At 43.6% G+C, this 13321-nt stretch overlaps 1 protein-coding gene across 9 annotated transcripts in view; it reads left to right on the plus strand.

Annotated features, from left to right (window-relative positions):
• Kyat3 (kynurenine aminotransferase 3) overlaps positions 1-13321 on the plus strand; it is a 45159-nt gene that overhangs the window by 7700 nt on the left and 24138 nt on the right. For all 9 annotated transcript variants that reach the window (XM_031375706.1, XM_031375701.1, XM_031375704.1 and 6 more), the window contains 2 exons: positions 10021-10079; positions 10998-11142. In XM_031375706.1, the coding sequence (XP_031231566.1) occupies positions 10021-10079; positions 10998-11142 (204 nt within the window). The remainder of the gene's footprint in view (positions 1-10020; positions 10080-10997; positions 11143-13321) is intronic.

Genomic DNA, 13321 nt, shown 5'->3' on the forward strand with positions numbered 1-13321 from the left:
TTGTCAATTCTGTGGACTTTGGATGATTAACAGAGTGATGTCAGCTAAGAAAGACAAATGTGCTAAGGTAAGACCTGTGGAGGACATAAGCTGTTTAAAGGGTATATAAGAAAGGATTGACAGACAATGACAAAGGCTGAGCTGGGCTTACTTCCAGAGTTAGCTATGCAATGCTTGCTGGTCTCAAGTCTTTGCTGATCTTTGATCTGCTAAGAGAGGCATAGCCAAGCACTTCTCCTGACATTAATTTTGGCCCAGGTCTACTGTTGACTCATGTTGAGGCTGAAACCTGGGTGTCTCTGCTAGGTAGTGTCAGCATTGTTGATTCCCATTTGCTATTCCTACTCTACCAAACTAGAGTACTGGTGTATCCATGAAGGTTTGTGAGTGGATGGTGGTGCTAATGTTAACCTGAAAATTGCTGATTTCCAGACAGCACAGGTGAGAGTTGCTCCAAAGAACCTTTCTAAACAGATCCACTTCCCCCACCCCACCCCACCCCTGTATCGTTTTTTCCACTACCTCTGCTAGATGGTGGGCTACAAGAGAGGTTAAAGCATTTAAAACCCATCATTAAAAATAGGTCTTAAAACAATTAAAGCTGGATCACGCCTTTAATCACAGCACTTGGGAGGCAGAGGCAGGCAGATTTCTGAGTTCGAGGCCAGCCTGGTCTACAGAGTGAGTTCCAGGACAGCCAGGGCTATTCAGAGAAATCCTGTCTCGGGGAAAAAAAAAAACAATTAAAGCTGGAGCTGGAGAAATGGCCCAGTGGTTAAGAGAACTGATTCCTTCCAAAGGTCCTAAGTTCAATTCCCAACAATCATGTGGTGGCTCACAACCATCTGTAATGGGATCCAGTGCCCTCTTCTGTGTCTAAAACAGTGACAGTGTATTCACATACATAAAATAAAAATAAATCTTTTTTTAAAATTAAAACTACAAAGATATGCTGATCCTTATATGTCCTTAGAAAACATGTTTGTAAATGAATCTCATCTACATCTCAGGCAAGAATCACCAATAAGAATCAAGCCACAAATTATTTGAGATTCAATTCACTACCACCCCCTCTCCACCAATCAAATAACCGAGTATGTGTTGACTCTAGGTTTGATTTCTAACAGCTGCCATTTTAAAGACTGACCAGGTCACAAAACACTCCTGCCGTTCATCAAGGCTTTGCACAAAATCACAGCAAGACTGAGGGTGTGGGAATCTACCAAGGGGGCTCAGCCTGAGAACACTTTTTCCTCCTCAGTTACACCCCTCACAACTTCCACAACCCATCAGGGATCTTACACCCTTTCCTAACCTCCACAGGCACCTGCACGCAGTTACACACGCACACACATACACACACACACACACACACACATGCACAAAAATAGACACACAGAGAGAAAATAAGTCCTAAAATTATCAGGCAGATTAATATTATATCCCATCGGGGGATGAAAAATCCGATTGGACGGTGTTTGGAAAGCTGCAGTGAGAAGTTTACAGCATCAGAGAGCTCCGCACCAGCCAGGCTGTTGGCTATAAAGTAGCTGTCTGTAGTCACTAGAAACTGAAGACAGAAGCCATCAGGAGTCCCAGCTACCCCAGCTGAGTCAGGAGTCACTTGAGCCCAGGAGTTCAGAAATGTTGAATCAATTCTGGATTCTGGAGAGACCAAGGAAAAGATGGAAGGAGGAATAAGAAAATGGCTTTACCTTGAGCCAAATATGAGTGAGTGTGTGCCTGGCCCCAGAATAGAGATTCAAGCAATCCTGGATGGCTTGTTGCATCAGGAGAAATGGTGTGTGAACTTTTATAGTCGGGACCAACACATTTATCCAGTATAGGGATGGCCATCAGTTAGGTCATCAAGAAGGGGGAACCAACAGAGCTCCCTTTTTTCTTTTTCCAGTTACCTGTGGAATTCAGGTGCCATCTCACTGTTAGCTTCAAGGTTGATAGAGACCGGGTTTCACTCAGGTTAGGGGTACAGTGTAGGAGTGTTGTCTGATAGTCATGTGGGTGTTAGGTGAGACACAGAAGTTAACAGTGAACACTGGGGTTGCACGTGTGTGCCAGTGCACTGCAGGGCAAGCTGCACCGCACCCCCAGCCTCTGGTTTTTGATACTAGATGTACTTGCTGGGGAAGCCTCCATGGCTTAGCTGTGTCCTCAGCTGTCATGAGTTCAAGGAAGCCAATAAGCCCAGGTGTGTATGAAATAAGCAATGCGGGGAAAGGCAAACTGCTTTCCCCACAGGCTGAAGTCAGCCAAAACTGCAGCAACAGACTTTGACAGATACTCATTCGCCTTCAGTTTAGGAAGGTCCAGCGTGGCTCACACCCCCTGCGCTTCTAGGATCAGTCCTGTGAGGGTGTGCTAGGGCCGCTGCCTGTTGAGATATGTGTAAGGTTTTCCTCTAGAAAAAAACCTTTTCCACCATCTCTCAGAGAGTCAGAATTGCTCACGTGTTCAGTTAAGAGATGCTGAGCACATCGCATTCAATATGTTCAGTTGTTGGCTGGTTGGTTTCGTTTGGTTTGGTTTTTCAGACAGGGTTTCCTGTACCCGACTCTGAACTAGAACTTGCTAGGTAGTTCCAGCTGACTCTCTCCTGCCTCCCCCTCTCAAGTTCTTGGATTAAAAGTATGCATCACCATGCCTGCCTGTCTGCTTATCTGTTGTTTGAGACAGGCACTATATAGACCTGGCTGACCTCAACTCTGTAGTGATCCTTTTATCTCCAGCCTCCAGCACCATTGGATTACAGGACTGAGCCACCAACCCCAGCTTATTCTGTATAAAATAGAGAAACAGAATATTTGTTGCTTAGAAATTTCAGTTAAATTCTCAGACCTTTGCATCTGGTGTAATTGCCTCATCCTTAAATCTTAGTTCAGAGGTCGGGCTGAATTTTACACTCGGTTTTTCCCATCCTGGCTGGAGCAGTCTGTGTTTTTGCTGCCATCTAGTGGTCAAAGAAAGTAATCCACCTGGTTTCCTGACTATGTAGCTTCTGTCTGGGAAGACCTCAAATCTGTGTGATAATTTTGTTAATCTTTGCTTGAAGAACATTTTCCAGAGAGAGAAAGGAGACGTGGTTTCAGGACACCCTGAGAACCTTTCCAAATCGGATCTGTCTAAATACAGCAAACTACGGTGAAGAAGGACAAGTCAATGATTGTTTGCTAGAGGGAGGAACCATGAAAAACCAGCCCCTAGCAACCAACCGCACAGCCTCTCCATCACCCCGACAACAGGCCTTTGATTTGTTCTTTGTCATTAAGGATTAGTTTGCTTTTGGTATTTTATATAAATAGACATATGTTCCATAGACCCTTTGCTTGTAGGTTTCTTCATGAATACAATGATTTTTTTTAATTTATTCATTATATGTAATAAGGACTGAAGCTGTCCTCAGACAACCCTGGAAGAGGGCGTCAGATCTCATTATGGATGGTTGTGAGCCATCATGTGGTTGCTGGGATTTGAACTCAGGACCTTCCGAAGAGCAGTCAGTGCTCTTACCCACTGAGCCATCTCTCCAGCCCGAATACAATGATTTTAAGTGTAGCCTATCAGTGGTTTCTTCCTCCTTGCTGTTGAATGTTACTTCAGGATGTGGACTTGCCATTGCTTGCTTTTCTTTTTCCCCTTTGAGAAGCGTTGGAGTGTTGCTAGGTTAAGATTTCTGTGTGTAAACTGAGCAAAAGGTCCCTGTACATTGCTTTATTAGATGAAGATTTTCATTCTCTTGTAAACACCTCACAGTGAGATGCATGGTTTATTTTTAACTCTATTTAAATTATGTTTAATTTTTAGCTCACTGACAAAACATTTCCCAAACTGCCTGGACCCCTTTGCATCCCATGAAGCTTGAACAGTATCCAGTTGCCCACATCCCTGTCAGCCGAGCTTGCTGTCTACAAACATCTTAATGGATTCATTATGTTGTCTCCTGATTTTAGTTTTCCTTTCTCTGGTGATTCCTGGGGCTTAATGTCCCTCTATGCTAGTGAATTTGGGGGAGGGGGTGTTTCGTCTCATGGAGAGGAAAGTTGAGTAGGTGGGAACAGAGATGAAGAAAAACCTGTGGGGCTCAAGGTCTCTTCCCGTGAGCTGGAGAGTTTGCACTTCCAACAGTAGCACCAACCTTCTTATTCTCCTTTATACCAAACGCCGTGCAGACTTAGTCTGTGTCTCATGCAAAGAAGAGATCTGATAGCTTTGGGTTGATGAGGACATCTGACGTGCCGGGGAAGCCTCCACTCTCTGTAGTGTCCCAATGTAGTCCTGAGAGTGCTGGGTTGCACAGAAGCCTGAGTGACAGCTGCTGCGTATGTCACAAAAGAAGCCATGGCATAGGTTGAGAGATGGTATAGGGTTTCCAGTGTGTTTTAAACAAAAAGAGAGACATTAAGAGGTATTATTAATGCTAAGGAATGGAGGAGTCCTACATGCTGTGACTGTGGGCACTGGAACTTCAAAATATATAAAAATAAGTTAAAATAAAAATACAAGTGTGTGTGTGTGTGTGTGTGTGTGATATTCAGGGTTCTTCCAGAAGAATACAGAGGTATACATTGTATACAGCTCAGTCTTTCCTATTTTAGGCCTTTCATACCCTCCGGTCACCTTGGCTTCCCTGGGTAAAGACTTGATTAATGACTGCGACTGTCTGAATTTGACAGCCTTGTTTTCTTCAGCTTCATCCCCTTGTTTGTGAGACTTTTTCTGTACCTGTCTCATCCCACCTACAAGCATTAAGTCCTGTGGGTTAAGTCCTTAAAATGTGTACAACTGTAACTTCGATGTATCGGCTCCTCGGTTGTAATTCCTTTCATCGTAGGACCTAGCTTTGTTGACTTGTCCTTACCTTACCTTGTGCTGAAGCTCTAGACAGGCACCCTTCCCTTCAAGCTGAGGGCAGGTGAAGTAGCTTGTGACTTCAAAGGCAATTTTGTATATGACAGCAGCTCATGAATATGCAACACCTGAAATGGAACTGATGAAAAAATGCACTCAACCTGCTTAGCTGTGTTCAAATATCACACCGAACCTTTAGCTGCTCTCTAAGAAGTGAGTTTCACACAACCAGTATTTACCCCCGCAGCTGAATCTGGTGTGCTCACTGAAGAGCGTCTTATGACCCTTGTCAAAGCGGAGGGCGATTGCTTATTCTGGAGCCAAATATAAATTGTCATAGTTCAGGAGCACAGGTGTCCCCCAAATTCCATGTTCCAGTGAGGTAGCAGTCTGATGGAGCTTTCCTGGTAATAAAAATATGTTGGTGAAGACATTAGGTAGGGAAGTTAAAGCAATGTGCGTGCGTGCGTGCGTGCGTGCGTGCGTGCGTGTGTGTGTGTGTTGGGAGGGGTCTCTCTTCCAATGTCACTGAGCCTTCTGGTTGGCAAAGCTAGTGATCTATTAAGTAAATACAGTTCAAAGGTTTTTTATACGTTAGCCACAAATACATTAGAACAGACACTGAGTCTCTTAAGGGGGCTGAAAATAACCTGAGAGAAGTTGTAATTGGGCTCTGGACCCGCAGTGTTCCAACCTAACCTCTCTGACTGTTCAGTGGCTTCTCACCTACTTCTCATGAGTCAACTGATGTCCCCCGTGCTTGACCAAGCAAGTGCTTACGAAACCGGAGGTTTGGTTTTGCTTTGTTTTGTTTAGTTTTCTTCCCTGCGCTGCCTTTGGAGGTTGGACGGCTGGCAGCACTTTAATAGGGACATTTCATCCTTCTGAGGGAAGGAAGCATGTACTTACCCTGGCTTGTCAGTGATTTCCTGGAGTGTTTGTCCTTCCTGACTCAGAGAGCCAGGCCTGCAGCTTCTGTCATGGCCTTCTTCACACAGTGTGCCCAGATGTCTCCTGAAATGAGGAACCAACACATCAAAGTAGATGTGAGACCACTCTAATGACCTCGTCTTAACTCTGGCATATGCAATGCGCCTCTTTCTTTTCTTTTCTTTTCTTTTTTAAGACAGTTGCATCTTCGTTTTAATTTTTTATATGATCTGAATGTTTTATCTGCACATATGTCTATGTACCACATACATTGCTACTGCCCAGGAGAGGGTGTCAGATCTCTGGAACTGGAGTTACAGACAAAATCTTCCATGTGGGTGCTGGGATTAAATCACATCTTCTAGTAGGACATCCAGTGTTCTTAGCTATTGAGCCATGTCTCCAGTCCCCAGGAACCCTATTTCTATAGCCAAACTCTTGAGTATTGAGAGTTAGGGCCTCAACCTATGAAATTGAGGGGTACCAAATTCAACCCTAACAGTGACCTGTCTTATCCTGCCTTTATTTAGTTGTTTCTGAAAGTACTTACTGCTTCCCCTAGTGAGCAGTTACATAACCTGACTCCATGGCTCAGCCATGAAATAACTGACCAAAAAATGTATAAATGGAAGCAGTGTGTGTGTGTGTGTGTGTGTGTGTGTGTGTGTGTATGCAGGAGGCTCTAAGATCTTTTTTGTCTTAAGTAGGTATTCTTGGTAGAGGCTGGACTTTGTCTCAGGATGATAGCTACACAGAGCAAAGCAGCAGCTGAGGTTCTGTGCATATGAAATAGAAGTAAAGGGAAACCGTTATAATCTTATGGCATTAGTTAGTGTATTGGGGCTAGGAAGATTGGGATTAAGGCATTTGTCATGCGAGTGTGAGGATGTGCACTCCAAACTCCAAGCCCACACAAAACTAAACACGATAGCATGCAGGCACCCCAGCCCTTGTTTAGGACGATGGGAGGCTCAGACAGGAGAATTCCCCAGAAACTTGAAGCTAGTGAGAGATACACAGAAGCAAACATGAGGTCCTGTCTCAGGTAAAGCAAGGACCAAAACCCGGTAATCCTCCTCTGACCTATACACACATAAATACACACACACACACACACACACACACACACACACACACACACACACACACACGGATAAAAAATGTTGGGCTCTTTTATTACCGCAGCATAAATTGACTTAGCTGATTGACATAAATGCCTAACTTGACTTCAGTGACACTGTAATGTGAATGAACTTTTCCATTCATCATATATTTGTTGAAAACTCACCATGTGCCCAGCATAAAGCTGTATCAGGGTCTCTAATGGTATCGACGTGGCTGACAGACACCTAAGTATCCAAGTGCTGGTGTTCACACACCAGTGTGGGTATTCTGTGAAGGTGGTTTTTAGATGAAATTAGAATGTAATTGCTGGGTTGGGGGAAGCCAAGTGGCAGCCCTAACATGGATGAACTTTGTTCCATTGATGTCTTTGGAGAAAAGAAACTGAGTGCCCCTTCTAGGAACTGAGAATTGAGACCTCAGATCCAAGCTCTCTCCTGTTGTCTACTCTGCACATGGCAGATTTCCCAGCCCTGCAGCTGCGTGGCCAAATCCTGGAAATAAATCTCACATTTTCTATAGGTTCTTCTACCCTCTTGAGAAAGTTGACTGACACAGCAGAGCACCAGGTATTTTCATAATCTAAGGGCATATGAATGAACGAAGGTAGGAACAAAATACTGGAGAAGACTATGTATTTAACAGGAGCACGTAGAAGTATTTGACCTGGATGTAGGGAGGGCAGGAAATGAAGTCTAACTTGAATATCAACGGTGGCAGATGGAACCAGAGCTGGCCAAGTGCAGAAGCAGGGCTGTTTGGTGAGGACTAGTGACTGAATGGAGTACAGAGCATTCCTCTTAACAGAAGCACTCTTGCCTGTAAGAAAAAGAAAATGAATGCTTTCCAGGCAAAAGAAATGCTTGCTGTTAGGTTTGCAGTTATTCAAAACTCAATGCTACCTGACACAATCTTACTTCACAACACAGAATTCTAGAGAGGGGAGACTCCTGGGGAAGTCTGTAGTAGCGTTCTCAACCCATGGGTTGCAACCTTTTGGAGTCAAATGACCCTTTCACAGGGGTCACATATCCGTTATCCTGCATATCAGATATTTATGTGACATTATCAGTGGGTCTTGGCATTGGGAAAGTTGAGAACCATGGCTCTGTAGTGAGGCTGGGATGTTGATGTAGAAAGAGAAGTCTTGGCAGAGGAAAGGCTACATGCAGAGTAAAAGAGAATGCGCATCATTGGAGTGTTTGATGGTGGGGGGGGGGCAATGCCAGCTGCGGGAAGTGGCTGACGTAGACACAGACTTTGAATAAAAGTGAGTCAAAATGTGCCTCTTGACCTCAACTAAATTTGGCATGCAGCAGTACTTTGTGGCTGTGTTGTCGACTGCACTCCATACTGTTCTTTTGTTTTTTTCTTTTCATTTAATGGGGAGCGAAGCATGTGGGAGCCGTGCACGTGGCTGTAAATGGAGTCTGGAGGCCCAGTGTCATGTGGGAGCCATGCACGTGGCTGTAAATGGAGTCTGGAGGCCCAGTGTCAATGCTGGCTATCTATCTGCCTCAGCTGCTCTCTACCTTATTTTTAGGCACGGTCTCTCGTTGATTGGTCTGAAGCTTGGTGTAGATGGACTGCCAGACTCAGGACAGCCCTTGAGATCTTGCTATCTCTGCCCCCCAGTCTTGGAGTTACAGGCCATGTATGAGCCCAACTTCTACGCGGAAGCTTGGGATATGACTCAGGCTTCCACCACGCTGGGCTTTACCCACTGAGCCATCCCCCTGCTGACATCTTTATATATGAGTCTGCTTTGCATTTCTGGTCACTTGCTCAGTGAATCATTCCATTCTCAACATTGTCTCAGAAGGAGGGAAAGGCCTTTGTTAAAAATCTCTTTTTCTGGCCTGTTGGGTCTTTTGAGTTTTATAATCGTATTCTCTAGGGTAGCATTATGTTCAGGTGGGGCTTCATCAAAATGCTGCTCCTGAAGCATGGTAGACGCCAGAGAATTTGCTTATGATCCTTCAGTGGAGTTTCAAAGATTACCAACAGGAGACTGAGAAAGCTATTTCTTTGGTATTGTTATTGGAAATAGAAGGAGAACAATGATCTATTTAATAACCATTATCATTATCTTTTTCCAAGATTGAATTAAAATTGCTTTAATATTCTATTATAAAATTCCTTGCAAAAATGCTGTCAGTCACTTTTTCTTATTTCCACCAGCACGCTAATAATGAATTTAAAGCTAATTCAGTACTTCCGAGAGAGTGTCAAAATGCAGCTTTTGAATCAAAAGAACTGAAATGTTATGTGTGGTATGATAACTATAACTTCTAGCATTTTCCTACTCCAGGCTTAGCTTGCTTGCTTGTGTGAGCAGACCTGGTGGGAATGACGGCTATGTTTTTAGCAGCAACTTCCAGCCATATTTGTAGAAAGCCTTAGTACGTGAAAGACTGTAGAAGATAAATAAGTATGTGCAGTAGGAACAGATCATGGCCTCGTTTCAGATGGTTTTAGGAACTTACCAGATCTGAAAAGCTTTCATCTCCATCTTCATGGTACCTCAACTTTGTTATTTTAGTAAGTGGAATTCATAATGCTACATAGGGATGCTCTGAATGTTAACAAAATTAATTATGTAAAGCACACAGAACAGCGCCGAGCACATAAGCATTGCTTCCTAATGCCACTTAGCATTGTCTGTAACCATTGTTAAGGATTTTAAAACCATTTGTTGAGTTCTTCCTGTAGACCATAGGAAGGACTTCCGTATAGAATTCTAGATGCATAATCCATTCCGCAAGCTTCGTAGCATGGTTCAAGTCTCTCTTGAAACTTTCTCCTTTGCTGTTATTATTGAGCTCCGTTGTGTTTCATGCCTTCAGATCGATTAGCTCTTCCTGCTGGGATGTTCTTGTCCTCTGCTGAGAGTGTAAAGATGGTGAGCTCCACACGGGAAAGGATTCTGAGGAGCAGTGGGGATGGGTTGGACAAGTCTGGAGGATGCATGGGGTTCTAAAACTTCCTGTCATGCTGCCGTTTACAGCGTTAACAGGACAAAAGGGAGAATGGCCCATTGTTTACTGACTTCTTTGAATTTTGGCCAAATAATTAAAAGAAACTTTTCAATATATCTTCCAGAAAATGGCTTTGAGATTCAAAAACGCCAAACGAATCGAAGGCCTAGATCGCAATGTGTGGTGAGTATCTTAGACAGCGGGCGTGTGGTAAAGCTTCTTGGGGGCCCTTAAGTTGGATTCCTAACTTCACCTGCAGTTCAGTAAAGAAGCTAATCATTTAATTCACCATTTAAAAATAAATGGCAGAAGCTAGCCATCCATACAAACACCACTTTGCTCATTTAGCAAGTGTGCTGCCCTCTGGGCTAGCACTGAATATACAGTAGAGAAAATATAAAACTTAAGTTTGATGCTTCTATAAAATTTACAATCAACTGTTTTCCTTTTCTTTTTTTTTTCTTGAAGTAAGATCTTGCTATGCATGTAGCCCAGGCTGGCCTCAACTCTTGATCCTCTTGCCTCTGGCTCCCCAGGGCTGGGATTACAGGCATTTACAGGGATTATAGCTTATGAGCATGCAGCATGCCCAGTTAGACTTTTCTTATTAGCTCTCCTTTTAGCAGTTGATAAGAAAAATTAAACAAGGCATGGTGACTCATGCCTTTAATCCCAGCACGCAGGAGGCAAAGGTAGGCAGATGTCTGTGGCTTCAAGACTAGCCTGGTCTACAAAGCAAGTTCTAGGACAGCAGAGCTCTGTTACACAATGAAACCCTGTCTCAAAAAAGCCAAAACAAGAAAAACTAGTAATACCTCCCCCCATGAATATATATATGATTATATATACATACATATATTTGTATGTATATGTGTGTGATATGTCCCTGAAATATGAACGTCCCTGAATTGACTTCCCTGAGGAAGTTGACATTATTAGTTCAATCACCATTTGCTAGATAAATTCACTTGTGGGGAGTAACATTTTTGTTGGGAACTCACTAGGTTTTGATTCTATGATGAGGACATCCGACATTGAAGCTAACTCGGTCATTACAGTCCTTCCTAATCTTGTGCTTGTTTGGTTGTTTTCTTTTATCAGGGTTGAGTTTACTAAGCTGGCTGCGGACCCTTCTGTGGTGAATCTTGGACAAGGCTTTCCAGATATATCCCCTCCTTCATACGTAAAAGAAGAATTATCCAAGGCTGCATTTATTGATAGCATGAATCAATACACAAGGGGCTTTGTGAGTCTATCAGGGCCATGTGGGGATACACCGATATGTCATGCTGGTGTGTGTGTGTGTGTGTGTGTGTGTGTCTAAAGTTAAAGGAAATTGATTTTCTAGGATCAACTGTCTTAACCTGGAAACTCAGGAGCCCCCTGCCCTCACCTCTTAGGATGAGCCTTCTCTAATTTCCAGGAATTTTACAGTCTCATTTTGGCTGTTCATTAACTACTGTTCTAAAATGAGATCTCGGGACATCAAGGGAAGGGAAAAATGTCCTCTCAAAGCGTCCTTGCTACCTTATTAACACTCACGCAGCCTTAGCATCGGCTTCTTAAAGAACAAGACGCTCACTCCCTCTAACCTCTCTAACCCTATCCATCTTCTGTGCTGAAATGCCCAGGTATCCATACATTTCTTAGATAAAGGTTAACTTTGAACTACGAAAGTCCAAGCAGTCCACACAGAGCATTGCTATGGGGATGGGAGAACAGGGGAAACAGCAGGGCTGTCGCAGACGTCTCAGGGGAAACAGCAGGGCTGTCACGGAGGTCTCATGGTCTCACTGCCTTCGTTAAGATTGCTGTGGCCAAATACCATGGCAACTTGGGAAAAGGGTTTATATTGTCTTACAACTTGTAGTCTATCATCCAGGGAAGCCAGGAAAGAAACTGAGCTGAGGCCGAGGCCATGGACGGAGGGGTGCTGCTTACTGCCTTGCTCCTCATGGCTTGCCCAGCCTGCTTTCTTATAACACCCAGAACCAACAGCCCAGAGATAGCACTGCCCACAGTGAGCTGGCCCTCTCACATCAATCATCAATCAAGAAAATGCACCACGGGCTTGTCGATAAGCCAGTCTGGGAACAGGCATTTTCTTAGGTGAGGTTCCCTCTCCCAAATGACTCAACTTGTGTCAAATTGACATGCAAGTAGCAATCACACTCACTAATTGACCAGTCTATAAGCCCCGATATCAAACCCAAAACTATGGAAGTTGCAGAAGAAAATATAAAGGGAAAGGTCAAGCTATTGGAATAGGATAGGATTTTTTTTGATGAGGCTCCCAAAGCACAGGTAGCCATAGCAAAAATAGACAAATGTGCTCACCATCACTATCATCAGGGAGATATAAACAAAGCTGTAAGAAATCACCTCATCCCAGTCCAGATGGCTACTATTTAAAAAGCAAAGCATAACAAAGAAGAGAGAGAGGAAGATCCCTTCTATGCTCTTCATCTTATTGTGCACATGTCACAAAAGGAAGTGCAAACTAGGTCAGTGGGTGAAGGCAGGTGTCAGGGCTGAAAACCTGAGTTTGATCCTTGGGATGTACATGGTGGAAGAAGAGAAACGATTCTCCAGGAGTTCTCTAACCACCGTAAGTGCACAATGTGCCCTGGATACCCATCTCCCAAACACACAATAAATAAATGTAAAAACAAGCAAAAAAAAAAAAAATCAAAGGAGCAACACACATAGAAATGTGTGGATTTATGTCCAAAGGAAAGAAAGTTAGCATATCATAGACACCTTCACTCATGTTTGCTGAGGTGCTGGTCACTGTAGCTAAGATACTGAATTAGTCTAGGTGACTGACCCTCAACAAAAGAATGGGAGAAAATGTGGTGCCTTCTGCAGGCGACTATCCTGCCACGGACGGGATGGAAACCAGACAACCACAGCAAAGTGGATGGGACCGGCAAACATCATGTCAACTGGAATACTGAGGCAGATACAGAAGCACAGATGCTGAATATTTTGTCTTATACGTAAAAGCTGTAATATGTAGATATAAAGGTAGATGAGAGTTGAGGAGTAATTGCTAGAGGCTTGGAAGAGCAACTGGGAAGAAAGACGGGGAGATTAATAACAGATACTGAGACCCAGCAAGACGCTAGGAAAAGTTCTCATCTCCTGCAGCACAGGCAGGGATTATAATTCACAAGAACCTGTTATAGACTTGGAGACCTACAATAGAAGAGAGAAGCCTGAAGCTTCCAAGAGAGGCTAAAGGAAAATGCTAATTACTGATTTTATCTATACACTGTGGTCTCGTGAGGTACCACTGCCCCTTTCGTATATGCAGTTATTACATTATGTTAGCTAAAGGATGAATGGCTTATTTCAGAATATGGGTTGAACCCAGGACAAATCCTGCGCTCCTAAACCTTCCCTTTCGTGAACACTCTTCAGCA

Source organism: Mastomys coucha, unplaced genomic scaffold (genome assembly GCF_008632895.1).
Source record: "Mastomys coucha isolate ucsf_1 unplaced genomic scaffold, UCSF_Mcou_1 pScaffold16, whole genome shotgun sequence".
NCBI classification, from domain to species: domain Eukaryota; kingdom Metazoa; phylum Chordata; class Mammalia; order Rodentia; family Muridae; genus Mastomys; species Mastomys coucha.